Source organism: Leguminivora glycinivorella, chromosome Z, assembly GCF_023078275.1.
Source record: "Leguminivora glycinivorella isolate SPB_JAAS2020 chromosome Z, LegGlyc_1.1, whole genome shotgun sequence".
Classification (NCBI taxonomy): domain Eukaryota; kingdom Metazoa; phylum Arthropoda; class Insecta; order Lepidoptera; family Tortricidae; genus Leguminivora; species Leguminivora glycinivorella.
The window spans coordinates 36,762,233-36,785,777 of NC_062998.1; the positions used below are offsets into that span (position 1 = coordinate 36,762,233).

General features: G+C 41.7%; 1 protein-coding gene across 1 annotated transcript in view; it reads right to left on the minus strand.

The window, feature by feature from the left end:
* Positions 1-3,154: 3,154 nt before the first annotated feature.
* The window catches only part of LOC125240479 (membrane-bound transcription factor site-1 protease), a 29,255-nt gene continuing 8,864 nt past the window's right edge, over positions 3,155-23,545 (minus strand). Inside the window, 14 exon segments of the mRNA XM_048148373.1 lie at positions 3,155-4,312; positions 4,814-5,002; positions 5,442-5,546; positions 5,549-5,618; positions 7,272-7,406; positions 10,176-10,323; positions 13,345-13,543; positions 14,261-14,466; positions 15,814-15,896; positions 17,384-17,533; positions 17,835-17,999; positions 18,323-18,504; positions 20,482-20,569; positions 21,623-21,781. Of these exon segments, the coding sequence (XP_048004330.1) occupies positions 4,083-4,312; positions 4,814-5,002; positions 5,442-5,546; positions 5,549-5,618; positions 7,272-7,406; positions 10,176-10,323; positions 13,345-13,543; positions 14,261-14,466; positions 15,814-15,896; positions 17,384-17,533; positions 17,835-17,999; positions 18,323-18,504; positions 20,482-20,569; positions 21,623-21,781 (2,109 nt within the window). The 3' untranslated portion in view covers positions 3,155-4,082.

Sequence of the window (23,545 nt, forward strand, 5' to 3'; positions counted from 1 at the left end):
AACTAATCCAGTTTCAAACGGGAAAATATACGCAATTTTAATAAAACTACAGTTTTACATTTAAAATGTATGTATAAAAAATGCCACAAATGTAATAGTATAAATAACTCATTCCCACACATAATACACCGTGTTTCACTTAACACTAAAAACCTGAAAACAGTTTGTTCAGAATCGAGAGTAGAATCGATTGAGCTATATCTTGATGGGGGTAATATTTTTATTTAAATTAGTATTATTAGTTATTTTTTACGTGCCCATTCTATTGTACTCGTAATACAACATTGTGTATATCGCATGGCTAGAGGTTGTTTACCTTTTTTCAGTATTTAGGGGTATTAATACTGGCTGGTTACTTGGACGATTATTTTTTCCGCTACTAGTTTGACGTTGTTTGTCAGTTTAATCTTAATGTTTATCATAAGTCATAACAAATTAAACTCGTACCTAATTACAACCTTGTCATTTTGAATATTGAGTTTATTTGCTTACTGCGATTACCTGTCCAATTTAAAGTTTACTGTGACAAAGCTTTAAAGTGTTTTACAGTGACATCTTAGCTGTCTATTGGTAAACCTTATGTCGTTGCAGTAACGTACACAAATAAATAGTCTTATGGTTTATGATGGTAGTTAGCAATTATTTTATTGAGTGTAGAGCTAAAAGTCAAGTAGAGCTGTACAGAAAATTAAAAATTTAATTAAAAAAAAAGTAACGATTAGATTAAAAGATGAATACTCTAGATGAGTTTAAAAAAATAAAAATCAGTTGGGGTGTCTGAGGTTTTGAGTGATACCGGAAACACCGTGTATATATATGTATAACTTCAACGAACAGGTTTTGTAGAAAAAGTAACCCGATGCTCATTAACCCATTCAATGCCGAAGACGCGAATTCGCGTCCTGTGTATGCGTAAACGTGATGCCGAGGACGCAAATTCGCGTCCACGAGTTATTTGTTTTTTTTTTTGCTAGAAATCAACTGTACTTAAAAGCTGATACGAAAATGTTATTTTATTTATGAAGGATAATATTATACCGTCGCTGGTTTCTGGATTCAGTGCATTTGTAATTTTCATAATTCTTATCTCGGATGCCGAAGACGCGAATTCGCGTCCTGTGCAAGTGTGCATGCGTAAACGTGATGCCGAGGACGCAATTCGCGTCCTTCAAGTGTGAAATAACCTAATGCCGCAGACGCGAATTCGCGTCCTTCAAGTGTGATATATAACCTAAAGCCGCGGACGCGAATTCGCGTCCGTTGAAATGTTAACGTGATGCCGTGGACGCGAATTCGCGTCGTCGCGTAGAAGGCGGCGGCACTGCGTGATGATTAAAAATATGAGGCGTCGACAATGAATGGGATCCTTCATAAATAAAATAACATTTTCGTATCAGCTTTTAAGTACAGTTGATTTGAATGGGATAATATTATACCGTCGCTGGTTTCTGGATTCAGTGCATTTGTAATTTTCATAATTCTTATCTCGGATGCCGAAGACGCGAATTCGCGTCCTGTGTATGCGTAAACGTGATGCCGAGGACGCAAATTCGCGTCCTTCAAGTGTGAAATAACCTAATGCCGGAGACGCGAATTCGCGTCCTTCAAGTGTGATATATAACCTAATGCCGCAGACGCGAATTCGCGTCCGTTGAAATGTTAACGTGATGCCGTGGACGCGAATTCGCGTCGTCGCGTAGAAGGCGGCGGCACTGCGTGATGATTAAAAATATGAGGCGCCGGCAATGAATGGGTTAATGGCAGTAAAGAGCCAATAAAATGGGGTTGATTTCATTTAAAGTAGTAGTCATACACAATAAAATAAATGAATCTTTGGTTATACAACATATAGTGTCAGTGTGCTGGTTTCTGTTTACCGCTAGTTTGCGTCCATTTGACGAAGTTTAGAATCATATAAACCTGTTTTACCATGGTTTTACCGCACGTATGGCAAATGGTATCTATCAATATTAAAATAATTTGTAAGTAGCATAACAAAAATTATTAACATAAATTATATGCTATTCCAGGTGTAGACGAAAAGTAGCCTTTGAGGACACAAACTAGGGCACTAGGCTCTCGTACCGTATTTTTTCACTTAGCTCTTTTTTGAACAAAAAGCTAAACTAAATAATAGGCTACTTTCCTCCTAGTCAAATCAGCTTCTTTTTAAAAACTGTCAAAATAATTTTGAACGACTTGCTAATATGGAATTAATATGAAATCGTATTGAGTGATGTCACGGTCAGCTGATTTACTTTTACTTTATATATTTCCATCTGATTTATAAAATATAAATTGGAGTTAAAAATAACTTCTGTCTCTGTTTTTCTTATAATTATCTGATGTTTTATTTCGTGCATGGTATAAAATATTTTATTTTAAGTACAGGCAAATTGCCTATTGTGTTACAGGGAATTTATGGACAATATTACCTACTAACGAGAGTAACGAGTATATCTAAAACTCATGAAGGTGTAACTTTAAAAAAAAAAAGAATAAGGGCCAGAGCCTACTATCGACATGGCACGGCTAGGGATCCTTTAGCATATTGCAGAGGCGTTATCAGGTATAACAAGGTGTGTTATAGGCATCCCTCTGGTGTTCTCACAAAGAATAATTTTTAAGAAAAAAAAAAACCGCCTTCCTTTGGGGTTCTGGTGATAAATACTTTCAAATGTTGGATTATGTTATCACTTCGTCTGTATATTTTTTAATGTTTGTTATTCGATATCTCCGTGATTTCTGAACCATTTTTGAAATCTGGATGATTCTGAAGTACTTACAGATGAGAATGATTATCAGAACGGAACTCTAACCAGGGGCGGCTCACTCTTCATCAGCAGTTCCACTGCACCAAATGTCACTGTTCTGGACGTAATTGAATGCTGTTCTTATAAAAATACCAAAGTCACTATAAGTGTGCCGTTCAGATTTGAGGAGTTCCATTCTGACCATCATCAGGAGTTCCACTGCACCAAATGTCACTGTTCCGTACGTAAATGCATACTGTTCCTTTAAAAACACAAAAATCACCATATGCCTTTCAGATTTGAAGAGTTCCCTCGATTTCTCCAGGATCCCATCATCAGAACTGGGTTCTGAGAAAAATGGGACCAATCTGTATGCATATACATTCAATCAAAAAAAAAAAATTCAAAATCGGGCCAGTAACGACGGAGATATCGAGGAACAAACATAAAAAAAAATAAAAAAAAAATAATACAGACGAATTGAAAACCCCTTCCTTTGAGATTTGGAAGGCGGTTAAAAAGGATAATAACTGTAGGCTCTGACGTGAATTAGGTTAACATATCTTTTTTCTTTTAAGATCCATGTGAATAAAATATCCACAATGTTTAACCAGCAGCTAGACGAGTGTTGCCGTTGCGTTGCTATACCAATAAAAACGAATTTTCTATATCGGCCCAGACGACTTCATAAATTCGGACTATTACGAAAACACCAGAGGTTGCCTACCCTTTAAAAACTTGTACAGTCCTTTTTTATACAAACATTTTTTCGAACCTCATTATGATTTAATGATTTTTGCCTGTTACACTACTGCGAGCTAGTAACAAATATTTCAATAAATATTATCTAGAGTATTACAATTGTCTAATAATCTTATACATATAGTATATCTACATTTTAACACCAATAACGTCAACAGTTTATTAAACTATTAACCAGTACACGGCAAAAATATTGGTACAAAAAATTATCTATCTACACCTTAAGGGTTCCGACACTTCTAAAATCACAGAAGTCTATTATAACAACTCACTCGTAAGTTCCTCCAAGTTTGGTCCCATCACCGAAAGACAATCCAGTAGCACCGACAATAGACCGGGCGTTAGCGCAATAGCGAGTTTCCTCTATTACAAATATTTGACATTGTCTGTTTATTATTAACACTTCACTTTAAAGTGACCGATATAATGTAAGTACATCACAATTTATTAAATATGTACATATGATTCACTCGTCCATCGTTTTTCAACGTCAACGAGACGGGTGCGCCGTCAGTCAGGAGTGCGCCTATTGAACTATTCCGCATCTTTGTTATCGTCGTGGCTGTGCTAGGTGGCCAAGGAGAGGAGTCTGCGGCGGCGGAGCTTGCGGCCGCAGCGCTTCCAGGCGGCGGTGAGGCAGTATACTAGGGCGGCGAGGGCGAGCAGCGTGAGCGCGCGGCTGGCCAGCGTGGGCGGCGCGGGCGCGCCGGGCGCGGAGCCGCCGCGCGCCGCCGTCGCCCCCGCGCCGCGCCACGCCCGCGCCGCCGGCTCAGTGCCCTCCGTCTCTGAACCACCCACTGTTGATGGAAATATACCTATTGTATATATTTGTACACATAAACAAGTGCTACTTTATACTGAGGCAATGATATACCTAGATGAAGACCAACGTCTTTTAACATCATTTTGCCATAGAATAGGTATGATCATGTCAGTACAAAGACGCATTACTTATAACCTATACTTCGTTTATTTTAAGATTAGAATTATCTGTCAAACGGGTAAACAAAGAAGCAGTGGTCGTAGACCTTCCTTCTTCGATTTCGGCCGATACCACTGATTTCTTGGAACTTATGTATCAGTGGTATCGGCCGAAATCGAAGAAGGAAGGTCTACGACCACTGCTTCTTTGTTTACCCGTTTGACAGATAATTCTAATCTTAAAAGAAACGAAGTATAGTAGGCACTTTCAACAATTGTCAGAGAAATTACCGATACCTATACTATAGTCCGTGTCATCTACGCACTATGACGATGCCCAGTCTAGGGTAGGCGCTATCACACACATAATCACGTACCGATGGTTCTCGGGTCGGTGGGCGGATGGCGGGGCGCGAGCGTGCGCGCGGCGGGCGGCGCGTGCACGGCGCGCGCGGGCAGCGGCGCCAACCGCGGGCACTCCGGCGCCGGCCGCGGCCCGCTCTCGTCAGCGGCCAGCACGCGAGAGTATGCGTGCAGACGCCCGCCTTTGGCGCGTTTCGGCAAATCTGAAAGTTAGAAATGGTTCCAAATGTTGAGAATTATGTGGGCTGTTTTTCTTACCAACGAGAAATCGACATAGATACTTTTATAGACCTATTTAGCCTGATACCAAAACGCTCGATCTACAGAGAAGTACACTCAGGTTTCAGGTAAAACAGGGACAGCCACGCTACGCTACCACATCTCTCGCGGTTACCCAAAAATTATTCTAAAAAGCTTTCTAGCTATAAAGAAACAACGGCGCGTTGGCTATCAGCGTCAACGTCTTGCGAGTATCTCAAGGGCACCCGTTTAGTGGGTTCGGTTTTAGTCATGACATGACTGTCATGAGAGGGTAATTTGTGCATGTCAGGTGTACATAGGACGCATTACCGCCGTCTAGTCACGATCCCCGCTACCAATAGACACAAAGGAGGGTATTATGTGCACCTCTAGTCAACTCACCAGATGGTATTATGTGCACATCGCGCTGTCGCGTGCGCGGCGCGGCTGCGTCACGGAGCGCGGGGGGCAGGTGCGCGGCGAGCGCGTACTGCAGAGCGGCCAGAGCAGCCAGTGGCAGGAGCGCGCCGCGCCGCCTTCCAGGCACGATGAGTCCCCGTACACCACCAGCCGACCCGCCTGCCAATATATTACACTTGTCGTCAAACAGACAATAGGCTAGTTTCCTACTAGTCAAATCAGCTTTTTGAGTATAGGAAACTAGCCTATTACATATTAATAAATAACAGCTTAGGCTTACCAACGAAAGCTATGTCCGAATGTGTGATATTTTATCAAGTCGGACCGAGCTCTCTACTTTTAGGATTAGTGAACCACTATTCCCAGCGTTAACACAACCGGACGTTGCCATACAGTACCACAGTATAAACCAGTAATAACGCTTAAACAAACGTACGCCGCGCAGTGTGCACACAACCGCGTCGTGTACGTACGCAACGCAAAAAAACGCAAGCGGATTTGGATGACGACCGGTCTGGCTCAGTCGGTAGTGACCCTCCCTGCTAAGCCGCGGTCCTGGGTTCGAATCCCCGTAAGGGCATTGATTTGTGTGATGAGCACAGATATTTGTTCCTGAGTCATGGATGTTTTCTATGTATATAAGTATTTGTATATTATATATATATATATATATATATATATCGTTGTCTGTACCTGCAACACAAGCCTTTTTGAGCTTACCGCGGGACTCAGTCGATCTGTGTAAGAATTTCCTATAATATTTATTTATTTATGAATTTTTAATTAAAAAACTAACCAGGTTTATCTTCGCCTTGCGTAAATTGAGGAATATTGCTTCTCGACAAGCAGCAGTATCGGCGTTTCACGGTCATATAATGTCGAACCTACGCTATGGAATCATCCTGTGGGGTAATTGTAAGGACATCAACAAAGTCTATTTTAAGCTACAAAAAAAATGTATAAGAGCCATATTTAACGCCCGAAGTAGAGACTCATGCCTACCATTGTTTAATGAATTGCAAGTACTCACAGTCCCCTCTTTATATGTCTATGAAATCTGTTTATACGTGAAATAAAATTTACATAAGTTTAAAATACAGAAAAGTAACCCGCGAATAACGTCCAAACTCCATGGTTTCAATTTATGCTATCCGGATGAGCACAAAACCGCTTACTTTAGGAAGAGTGTATTTTATATGTCTGTTCACACGTTTAACCACTTGCCCAATGAAATCAAAATACTAGAGCAACCTGAATTCGGACGAAAACTTTATAAACGGTGCTTAGATAAGGCTTACTATAAGATAAGTGATCATTTCATTCCTTTGACAATTGACTAGCATAATATAGAATATCTAAATATAATTCATTATTTAATTATTAATATTTTTTTTTTGAGAATTGTATCAATTACCCAATTATTTTATTCGCACTAAATGTAATAGCCTGGACATTAATATAAGTATTTAGCTGTAAGATTAGCTTTAGTATTAATAATATTGTGCGCCGCATCGCGGTGATTGTGATGATACCACCCTGACATATCTTTAAGACCGTTGTACCTAACTCACAGTCTGACAATAAACATTTCATTTCATTTCATTATGATTTTTTTTCTGACTGATATAATGTGGTATTATTACACTAATGCTTATAGTTAATAGTATTAAATAACAACATCTTACTTTGGACGATGTCGAGTAACATTAGTAGTTATTTTGTTCAACCACGTGCTTTCGAACGCAGTAGGTACTTTCCGCGTCGCCGCTGCAGGAGAGTAACTACTGAGTCGTCCTTACACTGTGACAGTACCTTAGGCATGGTGTCGACGGTGTGGTTGGTGTAGTCCTTGGTGGGCCCGTCGGTCTGCAGCAGGCCCAGAATAGGCACGTCCACCGTGCGCGCGCTCGCCGTCCCGCCCTCCCCCGGCTTATCGCCGGACATTATCTGGAACCAGACAACTCATTTCTACACCGTGTTTTTTTTTCTCGTTAAATTCGACACGTCGTTTGGTTCATTATCAGGAACCTCCTGGTATTAAGTTTTTGGGAAAAAACATTTTTTCATCGTTTTCATACGAAATAAGTTAATTAATCAGTGTGAGAGGCCCTTCAAGTTCAAATAATTGACGCCACATGTCATCCATACTTCAGATTATAAAGGGAAAGTGTGTGTGTCTGTTTGTTTGTCCGTCTTTCACGGCAAAACGGAGCGACGAATTGATGTGATTTTTTAAGTAGAAGTTGAAGGGATGGAAAGTGACATAGATAGGCTACTTTTTGTCTCTTTCTAACGCGAGCGAAGCTGCGGGCAAAAGCTAGTAATAACCCATACAACCATTTCAGTCGCAAAATCTTCAAATCAGTAACTAACTGTCAAATGTGACATAACGCGTGGTAACGTCGTGCAAACAATGCGACCGTATTGATACAATAACAAAATGTAGTCGTCGTGTGCACTCGTTACGGTAACAAAATGTGTACGAATTTTTGGCTGTCAATGTCACTGTCAGAATCATAGTTCATAGTTATTTATTCATTAACAAAATGATTGTGTATGAAACAAATATACAAAAGAAAATAACATACAATGACTTTTAACGACACTTTATTAGTCGACGTTTGCACACATAACGGTAACAACACGTGGACGAATTTGTGGCTGTCATTGTCACTGTCAGAACGGTTTCTGACAGTGACATTGACAGAATTTGTACACACATATTGTGTAGGTCTGATTACCGAACTGCTCCTAAACCACTGTATCCGCAAATGACAATCTGAAATACGAAGGTTTCTCAAACTGTCTTGTGAAGTTGTGGACTGGTTGCTTTGAATCATTTAAATATGAGCGAATTAAATAATAATAAATGACGACGACCATTTAAGCACTCTTCGACATTTTATAGAAATGTGGGAAAGTTAAGAAAAGTGCATAATGATAATACAAATAGATAAGCACTTTATAGTTACTTAATGTATTAAATATATAATTTTTAATTCTTATTGATAAAAATGAAGTGTAGTGTTGCTTTACACAATAAAAGTAGGAATCAAATGAAATAGAGTATTTACTGTGATATTAATAGAATTTCTGTTGCGCAGTGTTAGTTTTTTCTTCAGTACAGATGCTGCTTTTTCTAAAGCAGTAGTGCGAGCAAATTAAGCAATGATTCATTTCTTGTCTGGTCGAAACTCTTAGCTTAGATTTAGGTACTGAAAATCGTCGTACGATACACGTGCGAAAAGGACATTCACAACTCGTGTCGAAGTAAAACACTCCCTTCGTTCGTGTATTAATTTATCGCTACTCGTATCGATTTTCCTCTTTTCCGCACTCGTATCTACAAGTATTTTGTTTGGGTTACAAAAAAAAAACCACATTATTTACTCTACTACGTTTTATTTATGTCTCTTTAACATTACAAATTTGTAGACACTTATCTATACAAAAATCTTGACTTAAGAAGTACAGATCGCTGAAATTAATGTTGATAGTAATATTAATGACGACTACTTCAACAAGTGTCAATTGTGAAATGCCGCAAAATACTAGTTGCTCTATAGAAGACCATAATAATATGATCCCCGATCCTTTACAACCCAGCAGCTCGGTACGCACGTTACAATTTTTTTTAATCTTCTTTAGTGAGGGCAACTGAGTACGACGGCATATTTAATTGTTTATAAAGTTTGAGGATACCTGGAAAAAAATAATACATGAAGCCATTTTGAAAATATAATAAATATTCACTGCTTTCAGTCACGCGTGTACGCTGCGACCATTTTGCGACCGTTTGTCGACCGTTTGGTGACCGTTTGGCGACTGTTTTTTACATGGAATATTACCGTCTTAATCCATATTTTAACAACTTTATTGGTTTTCTAGGCATTATTTTTATTATTTCAGTATAGTATATGCACCGGAGCACTAAAACTTCACCAATTAATATACATAACACGCAAACACCGAGTAGTCAATAATATTATTACTGGTTAAACTGAGGTAAATTGATGGCGCGTTGATAAATTTAGACTTATTTTATGAAATCACTCGAGCAATTTAATTGGCCATGGTAATTAGTCCACATTATATTACAAATGCAAACAATATTTTATCTTTAACAAATTCTTACGCCATTACATTTTAATGTCAAATGATTTTATTTCTTTTTTACTTTGACGTCTCTGACAGTCGCCATTTGAAAAGAATGAAATGAACGAATGATTTTGGGAAAGTAGTCGCCAAACGGTAACAATGTGTGCACGCGTAGTGCACACTTCTGTCACTTCTGTGACCATTTGTGCCTGTTACCAATCGTCCCCATTTGGGTCGCCGCGACTAAACGTCGACCGTACTGCGACTAAGCATTGAGACCCGAAGACCTGTGTGTACACAAAATAGGAGGATTTGCGTAGGAACGGCGACCGATTATGGTTATATGGGAAATAATACTAAGAAGTTATAAAGGCCGTACTACACTTATTGAGTCATTAAATTAATTTTAGAATAACTCGATAACAGTAGTTTCTTAGAGAAATTAATTATAATTCACCTAAAGAACCTTCCCTTGAAGTTAACGGAAATCAATAAAAACACGCTGTATATAACTGACAGTACAGCGGTATCAACACCATCTCTATTATGTGAACAATATATTTGATAAACTTGTTCTTGGAACTCCTTAGTAGGTAATTTAGATGGGAAGAGTGGTACCTGCTGGCCCTGGTCCGCGAGCGGCGCCGTGACGAGCACGCCGTGCTCGGGGAAGCTGTGGATGTGCGTGCCGCTCGCGTAGTACATGGCGTGCCCGCCCAGCTTGAACGAGCCCTCGAACACGCGGTCACCCAGCGCCACCTGTATACACAATACATACACACATCATAGCTCCATACAAGGAGGTGTTACTAGGTTGATACAATTTTATTGTTTTTAGTACAGGGACTTGAATTTTAACGCTTTCCCTATACAATGTCATGTTAAAAAGACATAAATTACCTAAGTACAGCGGGGAAATACGGTGGGAACGAGTATACCGACAGACTTTTACAACAGCTTCCTGGTGACATTACAAGTAAATATTGTTATATCAACATTGGTCCAATACCGACATTTTAACTTAGTTAATTTCTGGAACAAAAAAATCAATTAACGATGGTCTTCCTTGTGAACAAATCCTAAGTCTAAGGAGTGATAAAGAAAACTATACACTTCACGAACGGCTCCGACAAGATACGAGATAAGAGACGAGTGAACTTCAGTATGACACTTGATTTTTTACGAGTTCAAGCGTTTAAGACAACAAACGTCGACTTTCGCCGCCATATTAGTGTGATCCATAGACTTAGACAATACGACGAAATTAAAAATACGTTTGGAGTATGTAGAATGTTCCTGACAGCAGACAAGAACCTACGTAGTTTGGTCGGGATGGTACATAAGAAAAAATGAGACTATGTAAGTTCAATAAAAGGACCTCATCTAGCATCCAGTTATAATAGATAGACGGCGGGATTAAAATGTTTTGTTGATATTTTTTACCTATGACTTAATTTTGGTATTACTATTTTATCAAAATAAGAAATTTAAATTATTTTTACCAAAGGTTGGATTTGGTATTTTTTGTTATTAATTAATGGGATTATTGTAATTTACAAATAACTAAAAACTATGTCCTTTTTGTCAATTAGAGTCAGTCCAAGATAAGTTGGCAAAGATTTTACCAGACCCGCATGTGTAAACGTAATAGTTTCATAGAATACCTATTTGAAATATCATTTGCACCGGCGGGGCTGTCAAAATCACTGCCAGCTTATAGCTTGGTACGACTATCAAGATTTGAGTTCAAAATCGACACATTAGTCGTAACGCAAGATAACTAGACTACTATGAGTTAGGAAAAAAATACGGTTAAATACCACATACTTTTTATTATAATAAATTTTCGAAATGCGAGCCTTCATTTGCAACACAAAGAGCTAAACGTAATCTGATTTGATGATGTAATAAGAAATTACTATTTCTTATTTCATCCGAAGCTGTCATGATCCGTGCCAATAATTCTTCTCTTGTATTTACCGGCCTTGCGTACACCTTGTCCTTTAATGTTCCCCAAAAAAAAAGTCTAAAGGGGTGAGGTCGGGTGATCTGGCCGGCCAGGCTACCGATTCACTTCCACGTCCTATCCAGCGGCGAGGATATGCTTGATCCAACCAATTTCGCACTTCACGGCCAAAGTGGGGTGGAGCGCCGTCATGCTGAAACCACATAGTGCGTCTGGTTTGCAAATCGATGTCTTCTAGCAAAACATTCAATTCATGCCTCAAAAAATTTAAATAATTTGCGGAATTCAAGCGTGGTGGAATCTCAATTGGGCCGATCAGAACATTATCAATGATCCCAGCCCACAAATTAATGGAAAATTTGTGCTGGTAAGAATGTACCCACTTTGCCTTTGGATTTTCTTCAAGCCACATATGCATATTATGCGAATTGAATATTCCTTCCCTGGTAAAGAGGGCTTCATCTGTCCATAGTATTTTTCTTGTAAAATCCGGATCTTCCAAAAGCTTTTGGTGTATTATTTGACAGTAAGCCACCCTGGCTAGCCCATCACCAGGTATTAGTCCTTGAACTTTTCTGTAGTGATATGGACGAAGGCCATACCTTTTCCATACAAGTAAGACAACTCTGTAGTTCACATTCACAATTCTCGCTACTGCTCTAGAAGACAACGTGGGATCTTCGACAATTAAATTCATGATCCGGTTTTCTGTACGCAAGTCTAAATTAATTGCTCTTTCTGCATGCCCCGCTTTTAAGCCCTTTTCACGAATTTGTCTATGAATACTTGCAAAAGTAGTATGGTGCGGAGTGCGACGATTAGGAAATCGTCTCCTATATTCGGCAACTGATCTGCGTCCATTTCCGTTACAGAATCCATATACAAAATGAATATCCGCTATTAGGTTATTACAATAATGTTGCGGCATAATAACTTATTATTTTGACTTTGGTGACAATCGGTTATGATTTTATTGTCATAATATGTCAAGAACGTTTCCTAACTGATTAAAGGCCAGTAAACGTACACGACCAGAAAAGTCTGCATATCGTTGAGAACAGGTAGTAAAACATAAGACCAAACTAATAGTGATAATATTATTCTAGCTTTTAAGGATATTTTGAGGACAGCTACGTTCATACAGAGCAATCGTTACGTTCGAGTGCTAAGTTATGGCAGCCATAAGTACTTAACACATAATCCTAAATAATTAAAACTCTTTGCTGTTGAAACTCAACTATTAACAAAAAGTTTCACAAAATTATTAGGACTGGCAGGCAAGTTTGCTATTACCGCATTTAAACTTCGTGTGTGCATCCTTGTGCGGATGGTTACGTCACATTATAAAGGCGTGTTACCATGGACATTTTTCAGCATGCGAATTACTGAAATATTTTAATATCTCGAAAACTAAGGCTTTAACTAGCAATGTTTATATGAACTTTTTGAGTCGAAATGGGCCCTAGAAGCGTTAGTTAAAATCTGTCGGTATACTCATTCCCACCGTTCAAATCAGCTTCTTTATAAGAACTGTCAAAACGATTTTGAACGACTTGATAATATGGAATTAATATGAAATCGAATTGAGTGACGTCACGGTTAACTGATTTAGTTTATATATTTATATCTGATTTCTAAAATATAAATTCGAGTTAAAAACAACGCTTGTCCCTGTATTTCTTATAATTATCTGATGCTTTATTTCGTGCATGGTATAAAATATTTAATTTTAAGTACAGTCAAGTTGACTATTCGGGAAATTTTTAAGTTCGCTTTGCAGTCCATTTCAAGAAAAAGTACTTGTAGCCTCGTTTCACTCACCATTGACGCGTGTTCTCGTCATAAAACTTGACGTGTCGCAGCAAGGACGCGTTGTACCAGTCAGCGAACACGACTAAGGAGAGTCCAGCGTCGACTGACTTCTTGAGAGCTGCCATCTCCTCGGGGAAGTACTCGTCTTCCGGGTCCACCAGCAGCAGGGCGCCGTATAGAGACGTGTCCACGCATGTCAGCGGGGTTCCTGCGTATAATTTATGATGCTAAGAATAAGAAGTCAATGTGGTAGCGTAACGATATAGAATGATGGAATGAAAATGCCCATCCTTTGCACCAAGATCAATTTGAGAGAGACTTGTTGACTAGGGTTAGGCTATTAGTCTTATGTAAACAATTTATTGTTGTTATTTTAGTAACTTGATTAATCTAGGAGTGAGGAATCATTAATAAAGGGTCAAATGCATGTACTACACGTGGTAAGGAACAAATAACGCTAGTATGTTACAGGATACTCCTATCGAGAAAATAAAGTAAGTAATGGAAGTCGTTTTTTAGTGTAAAGATAGTTACAATTTATTGTAGTCAGTTGCAGAAATAGTTAATCTCCCTCCAAAACAAACTATGCAGGTTGACCCCAGTTATCGCTAGCGTTAGACAAAAGCGTGCAAAGGTCGGCGTGCCAGCCGGGCACGCATGGTGGCGGCAGGGCGGTACCGGTACCACACCTCGGACACTGGCGATCAAATATATGAAAGCGGCGCGTTCCTAGCACACAATCTAAGCTCCTGTAGGAGAACGCGTACTATGCTTGTATGAGTGAAATATGACTGGTCGACTGTTCGCGTTTTGGACAGGCGGGAACTGTGAGGTAACCGAGAGGGCGTCGGCGGCACTTTCAGCGGGGAGCGGTAGTGGCCATACTGTACGATAGTACTCTTTATTATACTGTGCCGGTACTCACCCATGACCTCGAGGTAGAAGCCGTGGTCGCGCAACCGGCGGTACATGTCGCGGAAGTTGGTATGCAGATGGTCGGCGTGCCAGTCGAGCGGGTCGTGCTTGGCGCGCAGGTCGTCGCGCGGGAAGTACCCGCCCGGGTAGCGCAGGCTGTGGTACTGGTCCCAGAGGAGGCGGCGGGACCGCACCGGGACGGGGATTATTCGCGCTCTGCAAGTTCAGGTTAAGACGATACAGGACGGGTGATTTCTCCATACAAACGCTCTCGACTATTTCCTCCCTGGTTTTTGAATATAGAGCGCTGATTTTTTCAACACAGATTATTATTATTTTTATCTGTGTCGGACCGTTTTGATTTTTTTGATATTCTTATTTTTAAAAAGGTTCTAGCCCATCAAAAATTTCCAAAACCGGCCTTATTGATTATGGCGCAAAAAAGTTGTGGTATTCAAAATTGGTAACAATTAGCCAAAAAAACTAAACGGTCCGACACAGACAATTTCATTGTTATACAGGTTCTCGAATTTCGTTACGATTGATTAAGTTTTGAAGGAGGAAACAGTCGAGAGCGGAACCTCGATTTTAAAAGATTTTTTCGCAATATCTTTAACTGAGTTGTTCTTAATCACAGACCAACCCCTATAGACATCTATTACAAGACGACTCGCGGTGGCCAGCCTTCCTAGTATTTGCACTGATATAAGCGCGGGCGCTCGCCGTGCCCGATCAGTATCGACCAAGTAACAGACCCGAAAGCAGCGCGTGTTTTTCGCACAAAAAAATTGGAAAAGGGTATTTTGATGCCTTAAAGATGTCCACCTGTAGTGTGAAATGGTGTGGAAAGGTAACAAGAAGCTCAAATTTAAAAACAGACGGCATTACATTCCACAAATAAGTCATATTTATAATTTATTCAGAGCCGGCATAGGTCAACTTACATTGGCCACTTACGCGTCAGTAGAGGGACAGTCATACTTCTGTCCCTTTTCATCTGGCGCGACTGCCCGCCGTCCTTGAAACGGCCAATCACAGCGCGCTTAACACATTCCCCGCCCGCTCCTCGCACCCCAAACACTGGTGACTCGTATCGCGAACCAAATATACAAGACTGCCACTCTATAGGAGGTTCTCTGTGTTCTTAATGTACATTTTTTTTGCGATAAATCTAGTTAATAATACTAGTACATTTAACTACAATTCCCAAATTAAAAGGGGGGCTACTTTCCATTTTAGCATTTTCGCTCCTGTAGCGTCTTAATGTTTAATCTGGGATCGGATGCATCAAACAGTCGGCTACTGAATTTTGATTTCGAAAATTGTTTTTATGGGAATTTCCATAGACTTCTGCCGCGTGAAGTGTTTTTTAACTGTGGTCGATACAACTGGCATACCTGTGATCGCCAAGCTCATCAAGCGCGGTCCGTCATTGTGTAATCACTCACAAAAATACACGACGGGTCTTACTATCGAGATAATATAATACAACAATGAGCTGTAGAAAAGACTGATTTCATTAATTAATTTATATGAAATTTTATCCATACAACATTCAATTACCTTATCGGGAGCATCAACGTGGCGTTTCTCATGGTACTTTCGCCAGTCTCATCGTGGCTTTCTATTGTCACGTTCACATGGCCCTGTTGACACAAGATGATATTTAGGTAATTCAATAAATAGCATTCATCAGATTTACAAATCCATCAAACTTTCACCGTTCCGAACGCTTTTACCGAAATATTAGTCGTCACTAAGGGCCAGTTGCATCAACCACCTTTGACAGACATCATCGTCACGTAGCAGACGTCTATAGAACTTCCCATACAATAAAATGTAACGAACGCTTTAACGGTGACAGACGGTTTGATCAGGGTTCGAGGATATATATCAATGGATATATATCAAGCAGGGTTCGACGATATATATCAATGGATATAAATATCCGATATTTATCATTTGTTTATAAATATTGCAATACAAAAATGGTTTAAAAAATGTGACATTGTTAAAAATATAGTTTTTTTTTTGTGTTTGTTACTGTTTTTCTACTAAATGTTATGTTTTTCAGTAGAATTTTCCTTATCTGAAGTTCATAAATAATGCAACAAAATAATACTATGATATATATCAAAGTTGATATATATCTACCGGATATTTTCAACCGCGCTCGCTTGACGCGAAATAGTCTGATCGAAAATACCAGTATTGTAACAAATAGCCCTTGGGCGCGTGCGCGTGAGTGATGACCTTTTTCTGTGTTTGATATGGACGTAAGACGTTTGACTTTAAATAGTCATATCAAAGCTAATATTGATTTAGATAATTTTTACGAAGGGTTGACAAAAGCAGTATCAATTACGTTACCCTGCTACAGTACAGATAGTTACACTACTTTTACAGTTAATTTCCACACTTTGTGTCTGAAATTGGGTTTATAACCTGATAAAATAACGTGTCTGTTAATAATAATAGTGTATCTAAGGTTTTTGTATCTTGTTCAAGTCAGCCTCGCCTACATCTTTTTTGGTTTTGATCTGCGATGTATAATAATGTCATTTCTCTAACTATTCGTTGACTAAAGCTAAACGTCATCACGAAAATCTCTTTAGGCGTTTCTGGCGCCGAGATATTCGTTGATCGAAAGCTGTTTCGACTGATACATCTGTCAAATCGGTTCAACAACTGATTCACTTATTCTTCTATGCTATGCCAATAGGGCTACCAAAGGCTTGCGCGCCAGCTGACTCGCCACCAGGAGATAATAAACAGGTCTCTATAAAGACCTCGGATATACAAACGGCACAAATAATATAAAAATTTTACCTTCCAATAAAATTGCTTCGGGGGCGGGGGGCCTTGTGTTGCAGGTGGGGAAAAACGGGACTACCAACATCGCGGCGGTGTGACGCCGGAGCGATGGATATATATCAAAGTTGATATATATCATAAATATCCGATATTTTGATATTTATTATAAATATCGGATATTTTCGAACCCTGGGCTTGATGCAACCGGCCTTAAGACATTAGCTATACACTGAACCAACAGTTTTAACGCAATGCAATAAAGTCGTCAGATTAGACCGACTTGACAGCAGCCCACTGAACCCACACACAGTGTACTCACCTCCACGACGCCGTCGAAGGCCGAGCCGCCCTCCAGCACGGAGAAGCTGAGCGCCAGCCAGCCGGACCAGGGCCACAGGATGGCGCTGTACTCGGCCGCCACTGACAGCAGCGGCCCGTGCGGCAGGTGCGGGTGCCAGCTCACTTTTGTCTATAATATAAAACACTCATTTTGTCTATAATATCAAACATAGATCTATCCCCTTATTTATAAACGTTCACTGAAGTTATCAAGCCGATAAAGTTCATTTCTCCCTTTCCGATGTATTGGTGTAATAGAAAGGGACAAACTAACTTTATCGGCTTGATAACTTTAGTGAACGTTTATGAATAAGGGGGCTAAACTATAAATAATGAAGGAACAGCCTACTTGTGCATATTGTGCAAGCAAGACAGTAATGGTGAAGCTTTTGTCACGCATACAGCTCTGACAAGTGACGGCGGCTACATACCACGTGTCCGGACACGCCGAGCCCGTTGATGACGGTCACGTTGGCGATGGTCGGCTGCGCGCTGTAGTACAGCGGCTGCGTACAGTACGGCCACATGTACTGGCACTCGGTCAGGTCGATGTATGGCGGGCTGAGGCTCGCCTGCGGCTCGTACTCCCTCAAGAACTGCGAATGGAAAATGTAAACTTTATCGAATTGTCTCGAGAAGGCAATCAAGTTCTCTTTTGGGAACACGAAAGGTTAAAAATGACTCAAAAGCCCGAAGCGATCTATGTTCCGTATCCGTTTGTTATGAACCAAAATAACCAAAAGAACCTAATATCCCTGCTCAGCACAGGAGGCAAACGAGCAGACAAATGGTCTGACAAGCGCTTCGTCCCCTCTGATGGTGAGAAATTTTCTTCAAGCACCCTTGAATATCTGTGAAAACACGCAGCACGTAGAAGCGCAGCGGTCTGCGTGAAAGCAGAAACATGTAAAGTCTGTACCTGGTAGGCGCTGATGAGGTCGAGCTTGCCGTGGCCCTGCTCGAACATGTTGGCGCCGGGCAGCCGCCGCGCCGTGATGCACAGCGCCTGCTTCACCGCCGCCGGCGTCAGGCTCTGCCGGGGCACGCCGCTGGCCAGCAGCGCTATTGCACCGGCTACCACGGGCGATGCCACCGATGTACCTAAGATTAAAAGGATGCTCAGTCCATGTGAGCTCACCGATGCACTTTTCATTTATAATAATAATAATAATAATTCATTTATTTCAGATTAATAATCCATAATACACTTAAACAACAAAGAACAAAATAATTGAGACATGACACACAAAAACGAATAATACACTAAAATTAAACACTAATTACATCAATAAATAAATAAGTAATCTAACAAACAAAATATCAAAATAAAATATCACAATTCTTAGAACAACTTAAATTATTTAAATTAAATTATTATTTCAGTTTAAAATATCACAAACCGTCAGTTAGACGTCCTATGCAGCCTATCCCAGTGAAGCTGGAAAGAACCGTCCAGGCGCTCTGCCACCGTCTGAAGGAAGCTGTTCGGGCTGCCGCGCAGGCGCCTCACCAAGGACGCAACGCGCTTGCGCATTATGGCATGAAAGCCGTCCGTACGTCTCTCGCAAAACATCCCTGATGCACTGCAATGACGCGGCAGCCCCAACAGCATCCTAAAACTATTATTATATTGGACGCGTAGGGCGCTAAGAGCTCTCTGTGTATAGTTAATCCATAGGCTGCAAGTGTAAAACGATTGACAGAACGCCTTAAAAAGGGTAGCCTTAGCTTCTTTAGTACACCTTGCAAACCTACGAATCAACATATTACTCCTTACTGCAAGCGCCCTACGCTCCCTTTCCACATCTTTATCGTCGCTCAGACTCTCCGTGACCCAGTGTCCCAGGTATTTAAATTCCTTAACAATACTAAGAGGTGTGTTGTACAGCTTTACCGGCGGCACGCGTGGATAATATTTTGTACCTGCCTTAAAAATCAACATAACACTCTTAGATGTATTGTACTTAAGCCCGTGTGATTTCGCATACTGTTCACAGACACTGAGCATCTTGTTGAGAGCGCTGATCGAAGGGGCCAGTAGCACCATATCGTCTGCATAACTAATGTTATTCACAAAAGTGCCATCCACAGAGCATCCTACCATGGTACCACTAAGCTCCCTAATCAACCCATCAACGTACAGGCTAAAGAGCCTGGGCGACGACAAGCCGCCCTGTCTGACACCGCATTCCAGCCTGTATGAGACTGACAGCGAATTAGCCCACCTGACAACATTTCTCTGATTTATGGCTATGCTACCACAACTACAACACTGAACATAACACGAACGAGATCACCATACCTAAGCGACCCAGAAAACACGGCGCGCGATGTCGAATGCCATTTTAGTGACATTGCGAATAGTACAGTTACACCCAATGCAGCTGGCCGATCAAATGCCGCATTGTAATGAAACTTGGAGATCTCGTGCCGTGTATATTAATAATTTGACATTAAATTAGCTTCAGTGGTATGCCTCGGCTGTATCGTAGCATTTTAAAAGTAATATTGCACCTGCATATAAATTTATGTGAGTTCTGTGAATAGGGAACTTGACTGTAGTCAAAATAAAATATTTTATACCATGCACAAAATAAAGCATCAGATAATTATAAGAAAAACGTAGACAGTTATTTTTAAATCCAATTTCTATTTAATAAGTCAGGTAGAAATATATTTTTAAATCCAATTTCTATTTAATAAGTCAGGTAGAAATATATAAAGTAACTGAGTTGACCGTGGCGTCACTCAATTCGATTTCATATAAATTTCATATTAGCAAGTCATTCAAATTCGTTTTGACAGTTCTTGAAAAGTAGGAAATTTGACTAGGAGGCAAGTAGGCTATTAAGGGCCACTTGCGCCAACGAAAATGGAGGGTTAACCCACCATTTTATATCGAATTTGTCAGTTGACAGCCCACTACCCTGAGTTAAGTGGTTGGTGCAAGTGGGCCTAAGCTGTCCACTAACAATCCCGAATCCTCCAATAGGCACATCAACATGCTAAAGAAGATTTCATCTTGTCGCCTTTTCTACTGACAATGGGTATGCCCGAGTATAGCTGTTGAATACTGACCGCTAAGCGACCGGCAGCCACCTGACACGCTGGAGCCGCGGACTCCGCTGCCGTACGTCACGATGTCCGGCTTCATACGCCCGTAACCCTGCCATCAAATTAAAGAATCAATACGAAAACAAGGTTTACTATATTATTATTAACATGCAATACTCAGTAGAACGTAGAACACGTTGATTCATCGTCCATATAGGTTACTCCACTGTCACTGTAATTATGGCTATAGTATCGAGTGTTATAGTTACATGAGGCAGCTCCCACGTGGTCATCCCGCGAGACGAGAACTTGGCGATGCGATCCGATCCGCCGACCACGATCACGTCCATCTGGTCGGCGGGGTTGTTGAGCGTGCCGTATAGTTGTTCATCGCTCCTATAGGTATAGGTTACTCTACTGTCATTGTAGTATTGTTATAGTTACATGAGGCAGCTCCCACGTGGTCATCCCCCGGGAAGAGAACTTGGCGATGCGGTCGTCGAAGCCGATGCCGCCGACGCCGATCACGTCCATCTGGTCGGCGGGGTTGTCGAGCGTGTTGTACAGTTGTTCATCGTTCCTATAAGTTAGTCCACTGTCATTGTAGTATTGTTATAGTTACATGAGGCAGCTCCCACGTGGTCAGCGTGTTGTACCCCCGGGAAGAGAACTTGGCGATGCGGTCGTCGAAGCCGATGCCGCCGACGCCGATCACGTCCATCTGGTCGGCGGGGTTGTCGAGCGTGTTGTACAGTTGTTCATCGTTCCTATAAGTTAGTCCACTGTCATTGTAGTATTGTTATAGTTACATGAGGCAGCTCCCACGTGGTCATCCCCCGGGAAGAGAACTTGGCGATGCGGTCGTCGAAGCCGATGCCGCCGACGCCGATCACGTCCATCTGGTCGGCGGGGTTGTCGAGCGTGTTGTACAGTTGTTCATCGTTCCTATAAGTTAGTCCACTGTCATTGTAGTATTGTTATAGTTACATGAGGCAGCTCCCACGTGGTCATCCCCCGGGAAGAGAACTTGGCGATGCGGTCGTCGAAGCCGATGCCGCCGACGCCGATCACGTCCATCTAGTCGGCGGGGTTGTCGAGCGTGTTGTACAGTTGTTCATCGTTCCTATAAGTTAGTCCACTGTCATTGTAGTATTGTTATAGTTACATGAGGCAGCTCCCACGTGGTCATCCCCCGGGAAGAGAACTTGGCGATGCGGTCGTCGAAGCCGATGCCGCCGACGCCGATCACGTCCATCTGGTCGGCGGGGTTGTTGAGCGTGCCGTACAGCGGCCCATCGTTGCCGATCGCTGACACCATTATCACCTGCCGAATACGGGAATATGATCTTTAGAAATAATCAGCCGGCAATCTTTTTCCCTAAACAGTAAAGACATCACGCGTAAATGGCGGAACCAATTTCACTAATGCTTTTTAACCGACTTCAAAAAAGGAGGAGGTTCTCAATTCGACTGAATGTTTTTTTCTTGTATGTATGTTCCTCGATATCTCCGAGAATTGTGGACCGATTTTCAAAAATTTTTTTTTGATCGAACGGGTATAACCCCGAGATGGTCCCATTGGCACCAAGTCAAGGTCTGATGATGGGATCCTGGAGAAATCGAGGGAACTCTTCAAATGTTATAGGCACATGTAATGTTTTTAGTGTATTTTTCAAAGGTAAACCAGTATTTACGCCTGATGGTAATAATTTTATGAGGCTGAGCTGATGATGGAAGGTCAACTCCTCAATGGTTAGGAGTTAAAGGATAATTCTTTCACTAGTGTACATGTATTCGGACTGATACATATAATATCAATAGGAACCACCAAAAATCAACAAATAAATAAACTTTTTAACAAAAAATAAAACCGCCTTCAAAAATAAGCGCGTTACAAAACACGGAGAAACTAAAAAGCAAAAAATAATAAACCTTTGAATTCAGATTTCTTATCGTATTGCAATAATCTAAACATCCAAATTATAAACAAATCAATTCGGTTTGTATGGTTGGGTGGGGCAAACAGGCAATAGCAAGGCGACGAACAGGTCTGGTACCGACTACAAAAATAATTGATTTGTATCGCTGGCCGCCACGCTTATGCTGGCGCCTCGATGGTGATGCAGACCGTTCTTCTGCCGTGACAACGCCGCGATCCCGCTGTCCACCAGTATCGCTGGCCGTCACGCTTATGCTGGCGCCTCGATGGTAATGCAGAGCGTGCGTCTGCCCTGACAACGCCGCGATCCTGCTGTAGCTGTCCACCAGTATCGCTGGCCGCCACGCTTATGCTGGCGCCTCGATGGTGATACAGCGCGCTCATCTGCCGTGGCAATCCTTCTGCTGCGTCTGCCGTGACAACGCCGCAAGCTACTTGAAGTTTTCCACCGGTGTCGTCGGCCACCACGCTGATACTGGCGCCTTGATGTCGCCTCTATCGCACGAGGTAAGCTTGCAGAGATGCAATACTGCGGCTGCCGCGAAGGCGTCGCTAATTTCCCTGCCACGTTTGCCGTGACGACGCCGCGAACTCTGTTGATGCTGTTCACCGATGTAGCTGACTGCCACGCTGGTGCCGGTGCCTCCCGCGCTGACGGCGGCGACCTCGAGAGGGCCACCGAGCACTATACTGCGTGACGCGACAGGGGTATCGAAGACGCCTTCCGAGCTGACGACGGCCGTCTCAATCTCATCGCCGAACGTAACACCGTCCGCTGCAGTGACAAGCTGGTAAGATTGCTGATGTGGTCTGTTGGTGTCGCTGGCCGCCACGCCGACGTCGGCGGCTGCTAGCCGCCGCGCTGATAACGCCCGTCGCGCCTAAGATGTCACGCTCATCGCGAACACTGTCTTCCGCTACAATGGTGCCACGACCAAGACTATCCAGGCTCCGTCTGCTACGGTATCGTTGCAGACTCTGTTGCTGACCAGGCTGATACTACCCTCCAATGTGACGCCGGGCGCCGCTATCAGCTGACATCCCGTACACTATGGTATCCACTCTTCTCTTTCCAGTTCCCGTGAAGTACTTTGACAGTATTTACACTCTATTTTGACCAAGGACTCCTCCGTCGCCGAAGTAAGAACA